Raw genomic sequence first — 25,016 nt, 5'->3', positions numbered from 1 at the left:
CCAGAGCACACAGTTTGAAAGGTTGCCAAAAGTCAAGAAACTGATATCTTTCCCAGAAAAACAAAAAATAGAAGATAAAAAAATAAAAAGGCTCTGAAAGGAACTACATGTGGAGATTACTACAGCAATTTCAAGTAAAACAACTTTCAAAGATTTGGATTGAATTATCAAATGATTGGCAGTAAAAGAACGAAACAGGTAAGTGAATCATCATACTAAATTTCAAATTGTTAAATAAACTTTAGTTTCAGTTATTTAGTTTGAAAAAATACACTGTAGGAGGAGACCAAAATAAAGCATTCCATGACAAAAGATGATCTAGAGATAGTCTAGAGTTAAGCGCCCAGTGCGATGAAAATAAGCAATGTGATCCATTTTGGATATACTGTACAGAAAATCGTGACAGTGCTAGGCGGGGCAGGACGCAATAACATTCTGCTGCATAGGGCCTACGTGTTTATAGAGTGACGGAGGAGGGGTGGAGAAAGGGAGGTTTAGACAGAGATAAATTCTTTACGGATATTTCATGTGTGTGTGTGTGTGTGTGTGTGTGTGTGTGTGAGAGAGAGAGAGAGAGAGAGAGAGATTATGTCAGTGGTTCTTCCCAAGTGGGGGCGCGATTCATTCGTCAATTCAAATTATAAACGAGATATCACAAACACGGGGAACCCACTGTGGGTCTTGATAAGCCATGACTAAATGCTATGTATCAGATTTTAAGTCAATCATTGCCCAATATCGGATATTTTAAGAAAAGATAAATCCTGATTTAATTGATAAATACAAGATACAAATTGAATCATTTCTTGATTGTGGGAGAAAGGGAGACAGATTGGTGGATGATAAGTGATAAAACTAAGATACGAGAAAATGAACTAGGCGGTAGACAGGAAACCGATTTGCCTGAAATGTAATCTGACAATTAAGGGATGACAACCAGCAGAAACATAATTGACTGGAAAACTTGCTGTGAACCCAACAAATTAGAAAGCAATCAACATCTCACCCCGAGTAAATCCTTTAAGTCATTCTAGACATTTTTCATAACTGGTCTAAATTATGCACTAGAATGTGGTCTAGAATAGAACGCATGTAACATACCCTACACCATTTGAATGCATAGACAGACGTGAACTTGCTTGAAACATTTTTAGATAATGAAGTAACTGAGCTAACTTACCTTGGGGTCGGCTGACAAGAGAGCAATTAACGCCCGACATCTCCAAAACGCATTATAGTCACTATTAACAGCTACAGAGCCGATCCAAATTAATTTGGTTAATTCACTTTAGGGTCGGCAAAAAGTATACAATCACTATTCCTCAGGCGTGTTAAACCGCCTCTAAAAGATTCAGAACCATTTTTATATGTCTCTAGTGCATGAATGTCGGGCTTGCAGAATCAAATATCAGGAAAATCAGACTTTGCATAAGTTTGGCGGTAATAGTTTCAGCAGAGCTTAAGAAATAAGACAGTTTTACCCCCTTACAATGTGTACTTTTACTGGCTGTTCTAGTACTTGGCAGAGTAGTCTAATTTTTATAACATGTCTGAGGTGAACCTTTCCGAATTGTTTAATGACAATGTGTTATTCCCCATACAAATTTACCACAAAACTCGATTATATTTCATTTTCAGGGAATAAGGCTGATGGATCTACCATTATCTGTGGTGCATGTTATAGTGATCACAGTTGCAACACTGATGTTCATTCAAGGTATGTACTTACGTGCAACATTATTAACATTATTCTAATAAAACCACAGTGGCTCAGGATTAGAGCAAGGGGCAATGCCATATCGCTTATTGGTACCTTCGTTAAAAATTACTCAGTCCAATTAAAATAACTCCTTTTATGGAGACGAGTACACACAACTGCATACTGAGAATCCTGTTATGATTTTAAGTCGTCTACCCTTTTGAGCTGAATCTAGGGCCAACAAAGAGCTAAAATCTTAGCCAATATAGAACATGTTTCACAAAGAATCTAACATACCCCTTACCCCTTTTTTTCTGTCTTACCTAAGCTCATAGAGCAAATTGTGATTGTGCTGACAATGATTTTTATTATCAGTTATGACAACAGCCCACTTAGATATATCCAACCCATCTATTTAAGGCTAATGATTCTTAAAAGCTCTTAGACCTAGCTTGGAAGCGTCGGCTCTACGATTGTGGCTGTCTGAGAATATCAAAAGTTCTTTAGACTTAGACCCCATTCAGAATAGGGGACTAACTAGTCCGAGGTTCAAATATGGCCGACCCACTTGAATACTTCCCCATGGGATATCTATTCAGTGTCTATTAGCGGTATTAGCGGATTACACGGCAAGCTTTGTAGTGGGTCGCCATATTTGACCCTCGGACTAGTTAGTCCCCTATTCTGAATGGAGCCTTAGTGGAAAAGGCTCCTTGGCTCGGGTATTTGCAGAAGAATGACACAGGACGTTACTCGTGGTCTGCAGGGGTGGCGATCCCGGCTAGACCAGTGTCAACACGAGGAGATAGTTGATTTGTATGGAACTGGCCGTGCGACACTTTAAGTAGTTCAGTTTGGCTCTTGAAAAGGCCCTGATTATTACTGTAACCTCAGAGGATCATGCAAAGTCTTTGAATAAAATATGTTTTAAATTGTATCAAAATAAACTAAAGACTAGACAATTAAAAATATTCCATCTGTCTCATAAAGTAGTTACAAAAAGTTCTTACTTAATTTGCCCCACAACAAGAAGAAAATACACCGTATAACAATTTTGTGTCGCTTGCGAAAATAACCGTGAAAGGTTGTTCTTTTCAAATTAAAAAAAAAGTTGTGATTAACCATGATTGATTTCTATGCCACAGAAACAAGTTCATTTGCCCATTCATCATCTTTTATAAATGTCTTTGTGCACATCTAACTGTTTTAACACCTGCAATTCTTGTTCTTATGTGGGGCTCAAGACGTGTTTTACCGGCGGCACATTTACACTACATCAATTGGATACGACCAAGCGCGCTTCCGACCCGTGCTTTGTTAACGTCGTGTTTCATGTTTAGAAATCAGTGAAACAGCTGAAATCTAATTCATTTAACCATTGATTTTTGCGCTTAAATAAAACACAATAACTGCAAATGCACAGGAATAAGGCGCCTACCATGAACAAAAATGTTTTATCACTAGAAAAGCTTCTTAAAAGCACACCAATTACCTACTCATAAGGAAGAAACATGAAGTTTACGTATGAAATTTGGCAAGGGAAAGGCTCCATTCCACTGCAAAATGTGTATTAAAATAGATCCATGACGTTATCTGATATAAAATGGAAGTATGTTTTGTTGGAATTTTGTTAAAATTGAGACTTGGCATATAACATAAACCATTAGTCTTAATATCAGAACGCTATGCTCGGATTTCCACGGTGAATATTAGACAAACGTATTTGCTCTTTTTCTTGAGTAATTTTGTGGATCACACGACGCGCATAAAACTCTTTGTCAATAACGCGGTCGCCAGTTAAATGGTGAGAGCATTGGTGATTGGGGATAAATTTATGCATCAACCGACTTATATATTTTTTGCAATTTTAAATGCTTTGGATAAAATGTGTTCGGTTGTTCTGAGCAACCATCTATGCGTATGTAGAAAACACATGGGTCTTAAAAAGGGGCGTGGGCTTCCTATGGGCGTGAGTGTACGATGCGGTGAACACGCTTTCTGTAAACTGGACCAACGATTTTAAAATACTTAAACCACAGCACTAGCCCAACCATTGTAAAATCCGTGCAACGATCGCCATGGCATGTATCGCAGCAAGTTCAAACCAAATATCTTCTGGCATCCGTCCTTGAATAATTTTCACAAACATTGCATTATTCTGATCTACCAGCAATCCAGCAACAAATTCAATACCTTTATGCACGAGTTAAAACGGAAAGATGGATACGAATAATGGTGATAGCACGATAGCTGATACATGCGCTCGCCAAACTGCTGCAATTTATGTAAAGACGTGAAACGTATTGTCGATAGGTGAATCCGAACATTTACGTGCAAATTTTAAAGATTACCCTATATTCACTGCATATTATGCTATATTTGCTAACATTCATATCATATTGTGTTTATCAAACATAAAAGTTTTATACTATGCTTTATTACAAGAAATGAAAACAATTACAATTAAAATATCAACACGACATTTAAAGACAATGATTTCTTTATTGTGCCTTATTTCAGCAGTCTGCTTGTGTAAGTGAATAGTTTGTATTAGGGCAATAGCGCTAATTGATATCAGAACGATCGATGGCCCATTAGACATGGTGTTTCTTCACTGATGTTGCTTTATTTAAAAACAGCATTTGTAAACAAATGTAAAATTGAACGCGATTTGATACATCTCACTTAATTGTACTTAATGATATTTGCGATGTTCGTTAGTAGGATTCTTTTAAACTGTATAACATACATCTCCAAGTGCTGACATTATGGGCAATATAATGGGATTTCAAAGCAAGAACCTTGCCACTGTTTCACGGTATTCAGTATTCCGCGTTCACAGACGGTGTTCGTGTATTGAGGTGATTAGCGACAACATGATACCTCGAGTGCCACATAATTGTGCCATCTTAATTCTTCTTTAACAATGAAACCGGTCATCGAATCTAAAACGCATCATTTTGCCTATCCGAACCTTAATGACGCGATCCCCTTGACACCAATAGTCAATTGAAAACACAATAAACAAAGGGGAATCCCTTTGTTCGGCGTGAAATTGAAAAGTTTCAGTTCGGAAAAACGGTGTATTTTATGCTACGTATTAGGCTACGCACCACTGCCGTCAATTTCTAAAAATTCTACTATAAAAATACGAGTAGGCAATAATTCTGCCCATGCAGTGTTGAAGATGTTACGGCTCACTTCATAGCTTAAGAGCAAATAGCATAATGCAATTTTAGACAATATATCTACTTTGGTTCCATTACATTTTAAAAGGGAACACTTGTAAGAAAATACATTAGGCTAGACAAAATTGATGAGTTGGTTAACAAGTGCGACCGATTTTTATTTTGAGGAAATCAAATTTTATTTTCGCGTCTATTTATCGAATGAAAAATGCATTTATTATGGGTTTGGTAAGAAATTTACAAGTGAGCCCTGGAAAACCTTACTGTTGTTGTTTTCATACTATAGAATGTCCGCATGGGATAAGGCATTTCCACAAAAAGCTGCTATGCTCGTTAGAATACAAAGATAGTAATGTTATTTGTCGCTCTACTCTGTTTTCTCGTTAATCAACTCATCAGTTTTGTCTTGCCTACTTTTTCATAAAAAATTCTCTTTTATTCAGGTGCATATGGAAAGGCGCTTCCTGGATATTTTGAATCATTACAAATATTATCCAATGACGAAGCTCCTCAGTCAGAAATCCAAATGAAATCTAAAAGATGGCCGTCAAACGAATATGCAAAAGGCAACGGTAAGTGCAAGAGAAACATTTTGCGTCACTGCGTCTTACTATATGTAATTTTATGACGCTTTTTATAAAACAATTTAACGCTTCACATTTTGCTGAATATATCATCAATGTAAAAGGCAACCTCATATCTGATAGCATATTTTTAAAAACGTAACGACAATATATATATATATATATATATAGAGAGAGAGAGAGAGAGAGAGAGAGCGATATAAGTTGAGATCATGGCGTGTATTCACTTAATTTGTATTTCCATTAAAGCTAGGTCGTCCTCACTTGGCACGATTCATCTCAGCGGTCGCTTTAATACTTAACAGACTTAACACTTCTTTTTCTAGCTTGGTGGACCAAAAAATCTGTCACGACACACCTACAGACTGAGGCAAATGAGGCGACCCTAGAGAATACCGGTATGGAAGGTACTGTATCCACGTTACACTGAATCATAAGAATCTTCATTAAACATGGTGCCAGGACATAGAAAACAACTGAATTTCAAATCGGCCCACGTACATGGTCGAAAAGTGCCTGTGCGTAATCGTAATTAGCCTGCAAAGTAAAATGAATGAAACAAAATCAATTGCCAACTTGTTTTTAACCTGGTTCTTATTTCTGATTGTCAGACGCATGGGTTTAACCTCTCCTCGAGAACTGATTAAGGAGGTTATGTATTCCTTTATTACCCACAATCCAGTTGTTTTAATAACACCCAGCACAGATGTACGAGTCTTTGCACTTGACTTTTCTGACTACGGATACTTGTTGTTTTTTTTTTTTTCTTTAATTAAATCTTCATAAACTGTACCACTTTTTTAACCTTAACGTAAAACAAGCATACGTTTCAACTTGATATTAAATTTGTTTACTTTTAAGTATTGTCTAAATGGTATTCTATTCTTATTGTTCAACCCCTGTGTCAAGGGCACACACTTTAACTTGTATCCTACTTTGAATAATTTAACAAAAATATTCGATGAGTATCTTTTCCATATCTTTCATTCAGAATGCCTGCAGAAAGTGTGCAACCCTCTCTTCGTCTACTGCGTCAAGAGTGCCAGCACCTATGTACGTGAATGTTTAGTGCTACACAAGACGTGTATCGACAGATGCACATATATTAAGGAAGCGCCTCTGGAACTGAATGCGACTTATTAGTGCCACCATTGGTTTTTTCATCACTAACCATCAGTATTGGATAACCGTTTTGGCTAACCGCCTACTTGGCTACTTGGGATTGGTGTCAACGACGAAAAGCTTTGGGTGTTTTGAAAGGAAAGACCTCACCTTTTTAAGTCATGGACTTGTATTCATTGGGATATCAAATTGCTATTTCGGATAAGCCGGAATTACTTCAAAAATTCTTTACCTAAATGCACTGTCATTTAAACGTGTACTGTATCGATGATCAAATTTATGAAGGAACTTTTTAACGTTCTATACTGGAGATGCGCTTTATAAGTAAAACGTCTCCTAAGTATCGGGGGCACCTGGTCTTTTTATCGCTTTCAAAGGAGATGATTATAACTTTGTCTCTTTTTCAAAATGTTTGTACAAGATTTTTTTAAAAAATAGGCGAAAACGATTTCTTTTTGGTTTTCCTCTTACAACTGTATGTTTGATGGCAACTCATTTAAATTGTGTTACTAGTGCGTCACTTTTTGCGTAATTTGTATTAAAAATACACATTTTATCTGTTAAAAGTTCCCAATGTCTATTAGTGCAACCATTTTGGGCACCTTTTCATCATACTAGCACAAAATCTTTTATAGGATCTGTGCCTAGCAGACATGGAATTCCAAAAATTCGATTTAAATGGAAAAGAATGAAGGTCAACTCCACCAAAATGTTAAATAAAAGAACGAAAAAAGCTGTCATTGTGATCTCATATCATGATATTCCACGTTGTACCGAAGTCCACGAACTAAAAAATGAATGTCTATGTTCTAATAGTATACATTCATAAAAAAGATTAAAAGCCTTATTTTCAAAATGCTTATTAAGTCATGTTTTATCTTGATTGTTTGGATTATATTTTTTATTTCATTTTGCGCGTTTTATTATTAAGACAAACAACAACAGATTCAAAATCAGTGATTGAATGGTGGATATTCTATGCGATGATTTTTTCACTCGATAATAGTCCATGTTTATCATATTTACCTAAATGTAATCTTAGACGGTTAGGTACAAATCTAATCCTTCCATAATTTTATACTGCTCAGGTCCGTACATGTAGCCCACTTCTTTCCTTTTTCCCTCCCCACATAACATTTTCGCGAGCTAGCCGTGGCAATACTAGGCCTAATTACTTTTTTCATCGTTAAATTGTCCTCGTCTACTTAGTAATATTATTTGTTTTTCATCCTTGTGCTTCATCTTGCAAAATCCTAATCTGCTACTGTCCTCATGTTATCTTTTTTTTTCTTTTTTGCTTCGTAATAGCATTTAGTTTTAGTTCCGTGTGGTCTCATCCGTATGTAATGTTTATCCCCACAATGATACAGAATGTTTATGGTGTTGGTAAATAAAATAAAAGAGCTAGCAAAATATAATTAAAAATTATGAAGCACAAAAAAGTAATATATCATCTTTGAAAATTGATCTTTTTGCTATCACATACAACTTGTATTTCCGCTGCAGTAACAGCGTGCGTCGGATATATGTCGTTTCCGAAATATTTTTCTAAACTGCGTATTAAAAGTAATTTTTTCTGACACTTCCATTTTGCACTGTTCAAACTCTATTCGTGCATTCCTCTGGTTGTGCACTTAATCTCTAACCTCGTCACCCATTAGCACACAAAATGTATTAGTGATAAATTCAATAGAGGTGAAGGGCTGCGCAAAGTTTTAGTTCGGTAAAAAGTAGGTGGGGCAACCAAGCGATGGGATAGTTAACCAAGCGTCCACTATCATCCTTGGATATCTTAAAGCTTTATACATCTGATCAAATACATAATTTAATCAAATCATCAGAGATTCAGTTAAAAAATTATGTTACTATGGCTAAATCTCTTTTATTTTGTACGCGATAAGGATTATTCAGATAAAATACCGATACACATTAGAATATATATTTTTTACTTTGTTAAAAAATATAGTTTTATAATGCAAATGAATATTGAATGTAACGATAACCCTCTAACCCATTACTTTCATTATTCATTCTAATCCCACACTTCAACCGGCGGATAGAAAACCTAAGTGCCAGCACCCCTGCATGAACGAATCATATTTGTCATAACTACAGTGTAATAAAACGATAATCTAGGAGACAAAACAGTCATGAGGCTAGGTTTGACAAGATTATCTCAGGAGATGAGGCTGATCTGTTGGTGAAGACCCGTTTTTTCAACAGCGGATATTCCTCACGTCTTATATCATTGATATAGGTGACACTTCATCAATCTAATAGACCTCTCTCGGCTGGTTGCCTTTTTGTATTATGCCACTACTTTATGGAGTGGTTTATTGGAATACCACAGGCGGATTCGCGATCAAAATGAGGGGGAGGTGCTTATTGCTTATCAGAATCAGGCATTTTTCTTCTGAAGAAAATAAAAATTCTCTTTGTCAGTAGAACCACGTTGTAAAGTTGAAGAGAATATACGTGTAATAGAATCTATCTATTGCAAACAACAACTACATGTATGACCCCCTCCCCCCCCCAAAAAAAAAAAATAAAAAAAAAATCGGAAGTCGTTTTTTTTATCAATATGGGACTGAAAGAACAAAACTGATAAATCAAGAGAAAACATATAACCTCTAGCTTTTGAGCCAGAACAATGTTTTTCCAGAACAAAACAAATAATACTGAATATTTCTAAAACTGCACTTTTCAATTTAGACTACATACATTAACCTGTGGATTCACGCACCTAGCTAAGTGTGAGCAAAGTTCCCACAAAACAATCAATGGCGGTGTCATTTCCATTGGAAATGGGTGTGAAAAATGTGAACACGTCACACAATCCGCTCTTAGAAAATGAAGCAACAAGAGAGTATAATCATGACAGTTTTAATTTTGCGACGAAGTTGCCAGTGTAACGCAAACATCACAGAGTAGCAATTAAAAGAATCGCTGTCACAAATTTTGTCCCTTACATTGTTCTGTCAATTCTTGGCAACACGCGTTTGAAGTTAGTGTACATGGATGTTAAACAGTTTTTAGCGAACCAAGAGTGGTGAAACTTGGAAAGTATATGCAAATCTCCCGTTTTTGATAATTGTACAATGCATCTCAAGGGGTATTTTTCGTCAGTTTTGTCCATCTGTGGATACAGTAGTAGTCGTCCTTCGTAATTATAGAGCTCATTTCCAGTGAAATTATCGTTCTACGTATATCGATTCTGATATGAGGCAATGGTACTGTACATATAGAACAAAACAAATTGCATGCGTTATGCACTTTTCTTTAACATTATTGTGTCATGCGATAGACATTGGGAAACTAGATAAAATTAGTTCCTTTGGCCATAATAAAATTCACCGGGAATTCGATAAAGAAATAGCTCCGTAGCGCATTTCATTTATGGGCTAATTTCGTTTATATTTTATTTCTCCAATCGATATATCTGTCACTTAAATCTTTTAAATAAATTGAAAAACACAAAAACTTTTTGCCAAATAACAATACATAAGAAAAAACAGAATGTGCCACATTATCCATCTGTTTCCACTAAAATTAAGATTTACAGAACTTATACAAAAATAATTCGCTCTCGCTCAGTCAAAATTAGTTACAATGTAAGGACTGAACATATTTGTTTTCATTATATTTATTTTCATAACGTCATTATAAACAAACTTGTGAAAACGATAGTACAAAGCCATAACTGAGCATTCAACAAATGAAGGCAATGCTCTATCAATCGTTATTTCAAGTACTTCTCGCCTAGTTCCGAAGCGTGTCTGCTTTGGGAAGGTTATATTTAATCACCCACGTTAAGTTCCATGTGACAGAGATGGTAAACATGTTATGTCAATTAGGCTAGCTGAAGTAATTTTCTTTGTCCAAAAGTCATTACAGCTCCTGAAAAGAGGATGTACATGTAACTTACATACTCTCACACACGCACGCACACGCACACACACACACACACACACACACACACACAGAGAGAGAGATTCCTTCTCAGACAACGATCTTTTCACAAACCAATTCTGGAGTTCAACCACTTTAAAGATTCAGCAGCGCTTCCTGCATTTTGTTCTACGTCCAATCACGTAAAAGGTTTGGCCGCCTTCCCAGTCAACATTTCTCTACGCTCAATCAAGTAAAAGGCTTGGCAGTTTTCCCAGTCAACATTTCTTGCACAGTCCTTCGCGTCCCATCTTCCATTTGTGCTTTAGTGAGATCGTAGCAGGTACGAGCCAGACGTTCCAATCTTTTTGAACCCGAAATGATGCATTCTCCATACAAGTACACTCCCATTGCCTGAAAACAAATACAACACTACAATACCAGCAACTGCCATTCAAGTTAAGCTCAGAATGATTAAATAGAAAATTAACCCAAAATAGAAGGTCTTAACTATTTTGGTTAGTTGTCTCTGAAAGGGGAAATGAAAGAATAGGCATCTAATTTTGTCTGTAAGTCATTGGTTATTAAGTGCATTTTAATTTTCACTTGAAGTTAAAGAGAAAATGTCTTCAAAGTGTGTACAGATGAAGTAAAAAATTGCATCTAAAGAGCAATCGCTTAGCAAATCAAGTTACTATAATTGTTCTTTTTCCACAGCCTACCTGATTAAAATGCATGTTACAAAACGTCTATAAACCCTAGGTTCCTTTTAAAAAGTAAATAAATCAAGTCCAACAAACGTAATAAAACACCCGATTTTACTTTCACAAACTTATCTAAAATGTGTCACCATAAAACTTGCATGTTCCTTATTGAAAAAAGCGCAATAATAACACTGAAACCAGTCATTATTTCTTCAAATTAATAAACATACTATAAGGATTCCACTGAAGAGACCAGTCTACTAGTTCAGCTTTTACAGTCCATACTTCCGTGCTTAGCGAGCGGTAAAGCCAATTACATGGAGTATAATGAACATATTACTTTGTCATTGCTATGCCATTAATGTTCAACATGCATATGCAGGAACAATGGTTGAAAACGTATAGCCTTTTGCCTTGACGAATCCCCATTTGTATTGGATGTAGCTTTACAAAGATCAAAGTCAATCAGATCAATATCTAAAGCAATGAATATGATTAATACTGGTTAAACTAGTCAACCTGAAAGTTAGAATCAGCCTTAGCAGGAGTTTACGCAGGGAAACAAATATAATGCTACATGAAAACAGTGGGCCGTCACACGCCATCCAGACTGTGGTTTTGACAGCCACTTTTAGGAACCGTTCAATTGTACAAAGTTGCAATTTGCAGATCTGGGATGGATTCCGGTTTAGATACCAGATAAGCTTAATTGGACAATTTTTTATATTTCCCCACTTACATTAGTCTATATGTTATCAGATACATGTGACTTCCTTATCACTGCATGCAAGTGGTGATAAACTAAGCAAGTAGTCTTTGTCATGAAAGAAGATATTGATTTAAGTAACAAGGGTCTACCCACTTGGAATGTATTTTTCTGGAAAAAAAGACCTGGTTTCTCAATCAGAATCATTGTTGTGGCATCCCTAGCTGAATGAGCAAACGTACATGTAATTAGTCACCATTCTAAAGCACTTAGGTATTTTCCAGTCTATACTTGAAGACTTCAGCAACCATCTGTTCTTAAATAAGTCATACGAATCATCAAAAAGCAACAACATTACAGTAATATTTAGTATTATGTGTTATTAACTATATCAATAAAAACTCTGCTTCCTGAATTGTTGACATTACTTATCGTTTCCCAATATATACATTCTTACAAACTACTTTTTAATTCAAGAACATGCTTGTTAAGCAGCAGGAAAATAATCTTCCATGTTATCGTCAAGAAACACAGTAAAAATGCACAATTATCATAAGATGGCTGTAGACACTGAGATAGAAGAAAATCCATAATGTTGCTCCTTGTTTTGCCATTAATCAGTTCTAGAGATGATAAATGACCTCATTACTTGTCAAAATCTCCATAGGCACCTTGGTTGTTGTTTTATATTTGCAATAACTTATGATTCAGCTGCAATAAAATGAACAAAATGAACATATTCTCTTCAATACCTGATGATTAGTTAAGAAGTCCTGAAGATGGCTATACCCAGCCACATGCTTGTGTTTCACTATTAGTTCACACCAGCGGTGTTTTACCTGAAAAATAAAGAAAGCATGAGCACAAAATTAAAACTGACACCTGTAATATCTTTAAACCATCAATTTTACTTTCTCATTATATAAAAGTGATTGCAACTGCCACTCTCTTAATCTAGTCACTTCTAACATGTAAGGGGAAGACAGAATAGAATTTTAAGTGTTAAGAAAAGTGAATATTAGCAAACTCGGGGTCTTCAAAAACCGCTTGACATTTTATGCAGTAATAATGCCTTGTAAATCATATGCATGAGCAATATTGATAACCACTGCTGATACCTATTGTTATTTTGATACCTTGTTATCATGGCATCAAAACAAAAATGTCACATGGTAAAACTACAAGTGATAAATGTGCCCCCAAGTTCTACTGTCATTTTTGTTAATTTTTCCAAATTTCAGCCAAGTCAACTGAGAAACAAACCTATAAGTCTCACACAGGTATTAGCCACTTTATTCCTTAAGTAAATTCCCCACTAGAAAGATGAATGTAATTAATATAAATGCACAATAGTACAAGCATAGTGTCTTGCTGTGTATTGATAGACAAAAGATTAGTTTTTAACATTCCGTTAAATGCCACTGTTTTCTTAATTACATCTGCATTTTGGCTTTGAAGACAATAGTGCTCCTGCAGTTTCTCCAAGGTTTCAGCTGGCATTTTATCCAATTCAAGCAGTAGTTCTAATATCAGTACAATCTGGTCTGCAATCAGCTGGAAAAAATGAGGCTTTTGAGAGCATTGACATTGTTATTAGCAAAACAAGATTTTTTTACTCTACACTATAATATTTTTATATGGAACAAAATGCTACAGCTTTCACTTAAAAAAAAAAGAAAAAAAAGCACCCACATGTGTTTCAAGTTTTTCTTCTTCTAATGTCACTTCTTCACATTTCCTTGACTTCTTGGCTTTTCTCTTTATCTTTGACCTCATGATCTTTGCAGTTAAATCTCTCCATTTCTCTACCTAAAATTAAATCATTAACAAACATACAGTATACTAAATTGGAATTGATATTCTATCTAAAGTAACACAATTAAACCTGTGCCGAGAAAAGTCTCTAATGTAAAAATTCAATTTTTAAGGAGGAAATACAATAGTTCAGAAGGTCTCCCAGTGATGCATACCTATTATGTGTATAATTAAGAACTATTATTACTGCACAACAATCTTCATTAAATTTCGTGTTTCTCTTAAATCTCTCTCTATTTTTTCTACCCTTGGGTATTGCAGAATTACCTCTTGAAGTAGTGTGAATAACCTAGGTGCACCAGACAACAACTGTTGCATTTGGGTAATTTTTCTATACATCTGAGTTGACCTTTTCAAATTCATAAAACCCCCTATGCATTATATATCTCAGGATTTTTAAAGTTAAACACATACTACCCACACTATGATTTACATATATATATATTAATTACATATTAACTTTTTTGTAATTATCACTAGGTTTTCTCAATAGTTACGTATAAATCTGAAGAAAATACTACCCCTTAAGTTTTGGTCCACTATGTGGTTAAACTTGACCAAAAAATGGCAATTAAATTATCATATAACTTATTAGGGAAGACATGAGAATATAATTAAAACCAAATAAAAATTATCACCTATCAACCTCCATTTTATTAATGACACTGCAGTCAAGAATAAATAATTATGTGGTGCGGAAATAAAAAAGTCAGTAATGTGAAATACAAAGCAGTCTGCAATGATTTTAATACATTTTATAAGGAAAAAAACAGACATCATGTTTATAACAATTTAAAGGTATCTGGAGACCCCCCTCCCTTGCTTCCTGTCTATGAACTTTCCCATCAATTCAACATGGCTAATCTGGTCAAAATTTGCTAAGATATCTTTAGAGACTTGTGCTAATGGAGATGTCCAATCATTAATGTAATAAATATTTGAACTGGATTCATTTCAACTTTACAGTGCATTACACAGTCCCACTAGAATGAGAATAATCTAGAGCCTATGACCAAAAAAAAAAAAAAAAAAAAAAAAAAAAAAAAAAAAAAAAAAAAAAAAAAACCTCTTAAAATCTTAAGCCCAAATGTCACAAAGTTATTAATAGATACTAAACTATTTTCAAATGTTTTTATAAACTGAAGCTGGTCAATTTTGTACCCCATTTTCATTTGGTTTTCACTGTATAATGAATATAGTGACTGCATGTTGTGAAATCCAAAAAATTTAATTTGAAAATAACAACTTCCTGTATCTACAAGGATCTCAATAAAGAAAAAATTGTAGTGACATATAACTTCAAATGCTGAATGACTGTGTGATACATTTATTAACCAAGAATTATGCTAGAAAAAAAGTGAAATACTTGAACAGTAAAATATTCTAAAAAGATCTACCTCAGCTAGTGATGTGGAGTACAGTGTGTTCAATTCTCTGGGCTGGTATCCTGTTAGCTGCTAAAGGTCAAAAAATTCCATAGTGAAGGTAATTCACACACGCACGCACGCACGCACGCACACACACACACACACACACACACAGTTGTATCAAAGTCAACATAAGAGTCAGGCCCATAGCTGGGGGGGGGGGGGGGTTCGGGGAAAGGAAAAGGTCCATTTTGGGTAAAGTTTCATCTAGATACACATAAGTTTCATTGTAAAAGGTCCACTTTTTCAGAAAAAAAAAAACCTTTTGGATTTGCTGGCTACAGGCCTGAGAGTGCTCTTTACAAGCTCAAACAGCATAGCATAAATAAATTAATAAATAAAATACATGTAGTCAAAGAGGGAGTAATGGCAAGATACTTATTACTGTCATTATTTGCCCTAGAAAAAATTACTTGAAATTAGTCAAGGATTGTGAATACAAAAACTGATACCTTTGGCATTCCTGGGTGATCCAGCCATTCCTTGTATATAGATTCAATAGTTAATCCCTTATTATTAAGTTCAGGGAAAGTTGTAAATACATACTCTAGAAAGTCCTGGGAAAAGAAACAGATCTCATTCAATAATCACCTTCCGTGATTTCCAAAATTGTGTAAAACTTGGATTAGTTCATTAACTAATCTTTCATGAACATTAAATTTCCCACAGTAGCCTACCCTAGTGGATGATTGATAAACAATAACAATAATTGAATTACACACCCCATTCCCATACCTAGATCAATCTAGCAGGATCGACCCATATATGAAGGGGTTTCTTGCTAAATTGCATTTCGCTTAAGTGTCTTAGAATCTGACAAGCCTACTTGAGCTGCTCAATGACAGTTAATTACCCCCTAACAGCTTCAGTAGGTGTGCCAGACATCAGACCTGCTTAAGCTGAATGTAACTTTGCGAGAAACCCCTCAGAGATGGGTCGATCCTGCTAGATTGATCAAGGTATGGGAACGGGGTCACAGACTCTCATAAAAACAAAACTTTGTGATTTTCTTGGAAAAGGTTTGATGCCTAGCCAACTTGAGACCATGAAAAATTTCAGTGGAACTGCAATTTCTCACCTGAGAGGAAACAAGCTGCCCATGAAACTTCATAACATACAACTTTAACATATTGTTGAATTTGGCAGTTCCAACTAGACTGGCCAAATGACGCAGAAGAAAATATCCCTGAAAAATAAGTTATTTTGTTTAGCTCAAGGTTACACAGAAAAATTGCATCATGCCATTCTTTTCTTCAAAGAATTAGGATTGAAATTAAGGAATAAATTGCTTAGTGAAAATTGTCTTCGGAAATGCCACCATTATTCTTGATTTTTTTTAAAGAAAACAATCACATGCATTTATTTGCATGCAATGTCTCATTTTCATTTTGGCTATCAAAGTGAAATCTGAGACAGCAGAACATAATAAATTTTAGATAAAAATGCATTACCTTCAAATAGTGCACCTGTGTAAAGCCCTTGTCAAAATTTAGCCCATTTTTCACAAAAGAAACATCTGTAACAGGATCCTTCACTTCAATTCCATGTGCTGGCCTGGAGAACAAAAAATACATTTAATACATCAGTGTGTACCACTAAATATGTAAAAAGTATCAGGCATTTTTGGGTTGACCATTAAAAATTACTGGTTACCAATTAGTGAAGGAAACCCCACAACAACCAAGATAAAAAGCCTTTGGTAGTAGTAGTTGTGGTGATATTGGTGCTGGAAGAGAGGGAGCTTGGGATATCTGTACTCACCTGTACTTAGTTTTCTACGTACTCAGTAATAACCCTTGCATATTATTTTATATGAGACTAGATTAAGCCTACTAAAATTGCCAGTTGATTCTTGCAATGGATAAGATTGTTTTCTAACAAAAAAGTATTAATTTTTAAAGGCACATGTAACTGCATATCCAACAAGTAGACCTATCCACAGTGAATCTTGGCCTGAACTTCTACAACATAATTAACAGTCTTGAGAACAATAAAACGGACAGAATTGATAAGTCACTTGGTTTTGCTATTGTCATATCTGGATAGGTTTATGCTTAACAAGGCTGTTTATACTAAAACAAAGAGAGAGTTTTTAGAGTTAAATATCATAGCTTTATTAACAAAGGCATTATTCTTGTATTATTCAACAGTGGCATAGCAGTAATCTTGACCACAATGATGGAAGAATATGTATGGATTTTATTTGACTGAAGAACAAAGCTGATGAAATGCCTGCATAACAGCATGTAAGTATTGGACTTTACCTCAGAGTTTGCAACTCATCTTCAGTGATTTCCATCTCTGCTGAAAGTGTTCTGTATCTTAACAATGCTCTCAGCTCTGAATAATCTCTCTGTAATTCTTCTGTCCACTGAAAATAAACATCATGGATAAGAAAAATCTTTAAGTCACAAAAAATCAACAAACTAAAATTAAATAAATAGAAAACAAGTTAACATATAATAGATTTCCAATCTAGCACTTTAAACTTTATGGTTTAAATGAGACAAGTTGGAATAGTGATAAGCACGTGAGACAAGTCATGGTCTGCCTTGTTAATGACATGAGCCCTGCATGGTTTCTCAGCCTTTAAAAATTTAGCACAAGTTAAAACAGAACTTAAAAACAGATCTCTGTCCTTTTATAACTGGAATGATGAAAGCTTCAAATTTATGTTTTAAATTATTTATTGTTATAAATTTTAAAATCATTTATAAAAATTAAATAAAGGCATAATTATCACATGAACTTTCAACTTCAAATTATTCATTCATTCCAGACACTGTACTCAAACTCCTTTTCCAGATAATCTCTTAAACTATGTTTGAGATGAACATAATTGATAACCATCTCTCTGAAACATGAGATCCATTATGAAATCTGAAATTTCTATGCATTTAAAATGAAACAGGTTTCAAGTGTTTTAAACTTGTTTAATTTGTCTCATTCAGTGCCCTTAACAGAAACTGATCATGAACTATCACTTATCACCGAGTTATATACTTGACACAATTAAGTAAATCATTAAGTCCTAAGATTTCATTCACAACTGAGAAACCCATATTTATATCCAGTATAAGTTAGGTTGTAAACACAATCTTAAACATGCACTGCACCTCTATTGCAAGTCCATGAATAAAATCCTCCATATAAGTTGCAAATCCTTCACTGAGCCATTCCTCAGTCCAGTCTTTGGCTCCTATCACCAGTCCAAACCAGGAGTGACTTACTTCATGGGCAAATCTGATGTTCATGCTTCCATCTGAAGACAACATAGACTGGGACAAGAACATCAGGTTTGGACTGAATATAAAATGACAAATGTTTTCTCATAATAATGTGGATATAGCAAATACAGAAAATAGTACATGATCTCTTTAAATATTTTATCTGATCCACAAAAGAATTACCTTGCCATCCCGAGACTAGCAAACCCTGGTGGTACAATCAGTATGTCCAGTTTCCTAAAAGGATGTGGCCCTAGCAATTCTGAAGCTGCCTCAAGACACTTAGGAATGTATTGTTTGAACTGAGCCTGAGCCTGGCTGAGAAGTGATGGTGGTGCATAGAGACTGCAGGGCAGGATAGGGCTGGGTGAGAAGTGAACTGTGCAAGACTCTCCATTATCATGGCTGCAGAAGTCAGGAACATATGTACTTCTGGAGAGAATAAAACAAGATAAATTAATGTGTTAATTTTTGCTTCATCTGATTATTGTATTTAGATAGATGTGGAAATTTTGAATAGCTTAAATATAAAATTTCTAGAGAAAGTGATTGCATAATTATTATATTTCTCAAGGTTGCCATTTTCTTCTTATTTGAGAAATGTGAATTGTAGCAGTGGATTTTCAGATGTTAAGAAAGGAATGTAATTCCAATGGTTTTTACAGGTACTACTAGCTGTTATTCATAGATACTGGTAAATCATTGGTTAAATGACTTGGGCCCTGTTTTATCAAGGCAGCTGGATAGCCCTATATATCCAGCACAGATGAAACCGGGCCCAGAAGGAGTGTCTAGACACTGGACCTCATGAACTTACTTGATATACAATGAGCAAAGGGACCCTGTACGTATAATGACCACTAGTGCCACTATTAGCATTACTTGCCTCACAGTGTCTTCCATAGCATTTGATATCAGTACACATTCCCAGTGTCCCACAGAAATGGCAAGTGTGGAGCTGGGAAGTACCATACTAGACTGGAAGTAGTACACCATCTGACCTATGGACAGAAAAAACACCAAGTATTATAAGCAAAGAAAAAATGAGAAAAGGCTGAAATAATTAGAATATTCTTTAATGTTAAACACAGAATTTCGTGGCTCAAATTCAAATGTGAACTCTCACAAAAATGGAAAACACCAATTACGATAATCTGACTAGATTAAAATGAGACACATCAAAAGTGTGAAATGCAACTGTGTACATAAACTTTAATTTGCATGTAAATTAATCCTAGCAAGTGCACATAATTATTTATTCATACATATGTGTATCAGTCTGTGCAAAAAAATCTTAAATTTTCTGGTCCTTTGACCCACCAGACTCTGAGAAACTAAACTAAACTATCTTGAGGCAGAACAACGGCCAGTAATTGAATAATTTAACATTATTTACTGGCATGGCTTCAATTTTGATGGCAATTAGCATGAGGCCACAGTTTACAATTGCACAATGCACAATGTATTTCTTCATACCATTTTGACCTTGTGTGACCACACCATCTTCCTCCCCAGTCATCAGGACCACCATGGGCTCAGACACATGGATCATTGCCTGCCATGTTGACATGGCACCAGGGACATCTTGGCATGGGAAGAATGATCTGAAATAAGCTGTTGCATTCTATGAATTGTCAAACATCCCCTTTCCTTGAAATCTGTAATAATGATTTGGAACATGGAGTCACCTTCTTACTTATAGATTAGATGTTAAAAATCTGCACTGAACACTGCAAATCAAAAATTATTTGAAACATGGAGTCAGTCTTATTTGTTATAATATGCCAAATCTGCATGCTTTCCAGTATATTACTTAATATGCGTGTATGTTGACTAATTTTATTATGGTCTGAAAAAATTTAATCTGTAAATTTAGGTTTATTTTCATTCATCAAATTCAATGGTACAAAGCTACTTCTTAATCATTTTTTACCTGTTGTTTACCCAAGTGCCAGGGGTAAATACACAAGGCAGTGGTTGGCATGCTGAACATGGTGTTTTCTTCCAACTAGAGTCAGCTGAGTGCTGGGAGCTGCTGGAAGGAAGTTCATTATATAATGATGTGAATGTAGTGAAGCAGTATACATGTACATATTTACATAATTTAAAATTTATAACATTTTTAATAATTTTTGAAATAAAATCATTGTTACATGTTTATGACCAATAGAGCACTACACACAACATATGTCATGAATTACATGAGCTTTAATTTACCGCTTATGATTAGTCTACATGTCTACTAAACGTAAAAAGAGTTATATCTAGTTAAACATTGTACTTACATGGATGAGCTCAAGTTTTTATAGGGGAAGATATCATAAGTCCATTTTAAAGACAAACCAGCTGGAGAAGTTGCGTAGTTAATCTTCACAACCCTAGGAAAATCACCACAAGACGTGACACCATCTTTCCAAATTCTAACACACCATTTTTCAACAGAGAAGTGAAGGGGGCTCGTAGTGTTATTCCCATGACAATGCCGACATAGTTCACTGTACTCTGTATAGTTCTTGTGTGTGTTCTCGGCATTACAGATCAGGTGGTGATACTGAGATCGAGTGAGGTGGATCTCAGAAACACTCACAATGCTGATGTCACAACAGTCCAGAACTAACTGGAAGGGCTGTATATTAGTAACATCTGTCTGGCTAAGCCTGTGTTGCATTTGTGGAGCTCTATGACACATATTTGCATAAGGATCTGTGGAAGTGTTGCCAAAACCCTGTGTGTCACCCAGTGCTCTGTCCTCTACAACTACCTGACTGGTTTTTCCCTGTAGAACTGTGTTCATAATATCGACCTGAGGTTCACAAGAGGTATATGTATGCCCTGAGTTATCATAATGGCTAACATCTTGTTTATTGGAATCAAAATCCTTTGTGCAGCATGGTAATATACCAGTACATGAAGAACACATACTGGGGGTGCTGGTAGACTCCTGAGTTGTAGTATCCACACTTGAAGTGCCAACTATATCTTCTTCTGCAGGCTTCAAGTGTGTAGATCCTAAAGCATTTACTCCATGACTCATGTATCTTTTACAGGAATCACCTTGTTTCAGTGGAGTCAAAAACAATGTGATTGAGCCCCTGAATGTCTTAGCAGGCATATCACATGTTAAATCCAAGATGTAGTGTTTAACATGGATGTCTTTGGCATTAGAAAATAGAGGTAGATCTTTCTCATGGTTGTCCTGCATGGTTATACAAGTACTCCTGAAATGTATTCTAAAAGTCAGAAACATGAACTGAATATGCAGAGTAACAGAGACAATATTTAAGCAATCATACCAGAATAAGAATATATATATATGGGTCAAAACACGGTATTTGAAATGTCTCTGACGGGACATTTTAGAGACAATTTTAAAAATTACAGTTGGTAAACGATCCACATGGTTACTTTTAAATACATTTTTATTTAGCTGGACCATAAAGGATTATGTAAAACAAGCAGCTAATTTGTATTGAAATTAATGTGGGAATGACAATCACTTAAAGGTCTGTCTCTGACGGGACATTTTTGACCCCTGTATTTTTTTACTAAAACTCCAATGCAAAATTCTCTTTGAAATTTCATTTAATCAAGACTTTTGTGATTCATATTGCAAGGTACAAGTCTTGGGAAGCAATTAATGCACAAACAGGCCAGTTTTGTTTACTTTCCTTGGCAGCATGGGCTGTTAAGTGTAAAAAGTCACTGTCTCTGACGGGACGTCTCTGACGGGACACTTTTGGGCACTATTGAAAAATCTTAGAAAAAAGGTTTAAAAAGTCACACATTTGTATCTAATGAATCTTACTTGATGGTTATTGCAAAATAGCATTTCTGTACATTAGAAAAATCACCAGATGCAATATGTTTAGAATATTAATTAATTATCATGACACAGCGATAAGGCACAGTATAATTTTCACATAATCCACTGTCCATTACTCCTATTTCTCAATATCAATCAATATTTTCCATGATAGTTCACATGATAAATCCTGTTTTTCAATTAGTCTTAGAACACATATCTTTTCTGCACTTTAGAGATTTTTTCAACCAGTCACATTAACAGGTGATGGAAACAAGTAAAGTCCACGAGTGTCTATGCTAGGCATGCTTTGTTTTCTGTGGCAGGGTACACAAAGTTTCTTTTGCCAGAACCTTCAGTACGTAAGAAACTGACTTCCACTTCGCCATCTTCAGTGTCATGGGTGACCTAACCTAAGAATTGTTTTACTCCTTTCCTGGCAGCAAACTCCGCAATGACAAAATCTCCCTGGTGAGACTGAGCTGTGCCTTGACCGACATTGTCATAGTGTGGATGTGCAGGCAAATCAAAGTCCCCAGTCATATGAATAAGTTTAGCATATTAAGAGGGTTGCTGGTACAAAGAATTGGTTGACACAAGAACATGTCCATGGGGCTAGGGCTGGGGCTGAAGCTGTTGGAAGTGTTGAATTCCTGGAACAGATGGACAGTTTTCCCAGCAACTGCTGATGGGTGCGGTAGCTGCTACAATATCTGCTGCAGACAGGTGCATTACGTTGACATTGGGGCATAATTCTTTGCCAGCCAAATAGAATTGATAAGGTGTATCTACAACCATTTTTCTCTGGAGTACTGCTTTCCAAACCTGATGTTTCATTTCCCCTACGATCCCATCCACTGGTTCTTTGTCATGGGCAGTGGTATAAAAAGAACCACTGCGCTTCCATACCAAAATCAGTTTCATGATAGTACCATGTATAGACAGTAAAAACCAACTTTTGAATTTACTGGGGGCTGGGCTCCATCTGACCAGTAATGGACTTTGCTGAATGATTGCTGGTGTTAGAGGTCTTCGAGAATGGCCTTATTACAAGTGAAGACAGACTGTTTGTTATGGTGCAGATCATCAGATACCACAACATATGGTTGGAGCTGGAGGTCTCCTTCAGACTCTGTTCTAAATCATGCACATGCAGTGAACAGAATGACCTGCTCACAGTTCTAGTGCTCTGACATGATCTCTGACGGCACATGTCAACACCTAATCATTGACAGTCAACCTAGCTAATAATCACTAATGGTTAATGAATAATGGTTAATGAATTAAATGAGTTAATCAGTTGCAAAGAAAAACAAGAAATGTAACACACCAGAACACTTGAAAATGATTCAATTGAAGATGTAAAACCTTGTGTTTCACATCTGTCAGAAAATGTCCCGTCAGAGACAGAAAATGTCCCTTCAGAGACAATGATAAAATGTGGCAATAAATTCACTGTAAATTGTTTTAATTTTATAATTTTTAGCTATAATCATTACTTATCATTATTTAAAAGAGGATTTTAAGTTTCATTTATGCAACCTACCAGATGTGGAAAATATGAAAACTTTTCGAAGTCAAATGTCTCTGACGGGACACACCACTCCTAGTGCTAAATAATTTTTTACTCAAAATAAGTGATATGTGGCAGTTTTCTATGTTAAACTATTACTTCTGATTAGTTTAACATATTTGGTTGATAAAAACTTGAAAAAACAACCTAATATCTGACTCAGGCCAATATGACCATGTGTCCCGTCAGAGACAATTTTTTTTTTCATTTTTGTTTCCCAGTGGCTCACAGAAAAAGTACTGGGAGTATATCAATGAAACTTACATTATCTGAAAATTTGATTTGTTTTCTACAAAAATGTAAAAATTTTAAATTTCAATGAAACAAAAAAAAATTTGACACCCATGGCACCGTTACCGTGTTTTGACCCATATACAGTATATATAAATACAGCTACCAGTACATACCAGCATTAGCATACGCAGCTGATGGACTGTTTATCTAATTTTCCTTAATATGTTAGGAAACATTTTTATCAAAAATTCAGATGGCATTAATGCCATATATTTACCTACATATCAGTGTTATTTTATGCCTTTTTAGTGGTTAATTTTGTCAATTTCATGTGCTAGTATGATAGTATCTTTAAATAGTAATTTTAAATATAAAAATTTTAAGCTAGCAAACAGTCCTTGCTGTCATAGTGTAAAGCAATTATGAAACTCTACCTTTTTTAGGATTTAAAAAGAAATAAGCCACATGTACATGTAGCAAACAAAGACTTCATTTCAGTCACGTTAAAGCTGAATGTGTGTACAAGATCAGTGTCTTGATTTCTCATTTTCAAACCAAGTCTGGTTATTTTTCTCTATGTAGGCTGTTTTATCAAGTGCATCTTGCAATAAATGTATCTTCATAAATGACAACTTCATTTGCATTGTTCTCAAGATCGAAAAATAAATAACTGCCCAGGATTCCCACCTCGCTTGAAGTCTTGTTTACACCGGAAATAATGCAACGCGCATGCCCAGTTTAAGTAGATCGTTTCCGCTTTGGCTTGACAACGAAGTACACAATCTTTGAAGAGAGCCACACGTGCCTTGTATACTCCCTTTTAAGTCCACGGTATTACTTTTATACAGAGTCATCATGGCGAGCGACGAAGTGTTCATGAAAGGAGACATCGCTGTCTTTGCTGCAGAGATGAAGAAGTTAATAAATAACAAGGAAACTGGGTACGTTTATCTAATCTATTGCACCACCATTAAAACAAGTGCTGGGCACATGTACCAGTAGTTGTACAGTGTACGGTACTTGTACCCTGAATATGTACTGTTAACT

General features: G+C 35.5%; 2 protein-coding genes across 7 annotated transcripts in view; one reads left to right on the top strand and one right to left on the bottom strand.

Moving 5' to 3' along the window:
- LOC106164456 (BTB/POZ domain-containing protein 19) overlaps positions 1–25,016 on the top strand; it is a 46,395-nt gene that overhangs the window by 13,146 nt on the left and 8,233 nt on the right. Inside the window, exons 3-4 of the mRNA XM_013542372.2 lie at positions 17,284–17,379; positions 24,818–24,910. Coding sequence (XP_013397826.2) covers positions 17,357–17,379; positions 24,818–24,910 — 116 coding nt within the window. The 5' untranslated portion in view covers positions 17,284–17,356. The remainder of the gene's footprint in view (positions 1–17,283; positions 17,380–24,817; positions 24,911–25,016) is intronic.
- LOC106164409 (aminopeptidase O-like) lies at positions 10,221–24,857 on the bottom strand. 6 transcript variants are annotated; one of them, XM_086999131.1, is made up of 16 exons: positions 24,657–24,857; positions 20,646–21,578; positions 20,294–20,395; positions 19,837–19,964; positions 19,247–19,361; positions 18,544–18,792; positions 18,250–18,436; positions 17,398–17,504; positions 16,585–16,687; positions 16,212–16,319; positions 15,586–15,690; positions 15,104–15,163; positions 13,584–13,700; positions 13,329–13,445; positions 12,644–12,730; positions 10,221–10,895 (listed from the first exon to the last, which is right to left on the bottom strand). In XM_086999131.1, the coding sequence occupies exons 2-16, from the start codon at positions 21,560–21,562 to the stop codon at positions 10,731–10,733; spliced, it is 2,667 nt and encodes an 888-aa protein (XP_086855257.1). In that variant the 5' UTR covers positions 21,563–21,578; positions 24,657–24,857; the 3' UTR covers positions 10,221–10,730. The 6 variants fall into 6 exon arrangements, with proteins under 6 accessions (XP_086855257.1, XP_086855256.1, XP_086855259.1 ...); XM_086999130.1 differs by having other exon boundaries at positions 24,404–24,700; XM_086999133.1 differs by having other exon boundaries at positions 15,104–15,160; positions 24,404–24,700.

The sequence above is a fragment of the Lingula anatina genome, chromosome 1 (assembly GCF_051362555.1).
Source record: "Lingula anatina isolate TDL-2025a chromosome 1, LinAna3.0, whole genome shotgun sequence".
NCBI lineage: Eukaryota > Metazoa > Brachiopoda > Lingulata > Lingulida > Lingulidae > Lingula > Lingula anatina.
Note: the sequence above shows the minus strand (reverse complement) of the source record. Positions and strands in the feature narration are given on the sequence as shown.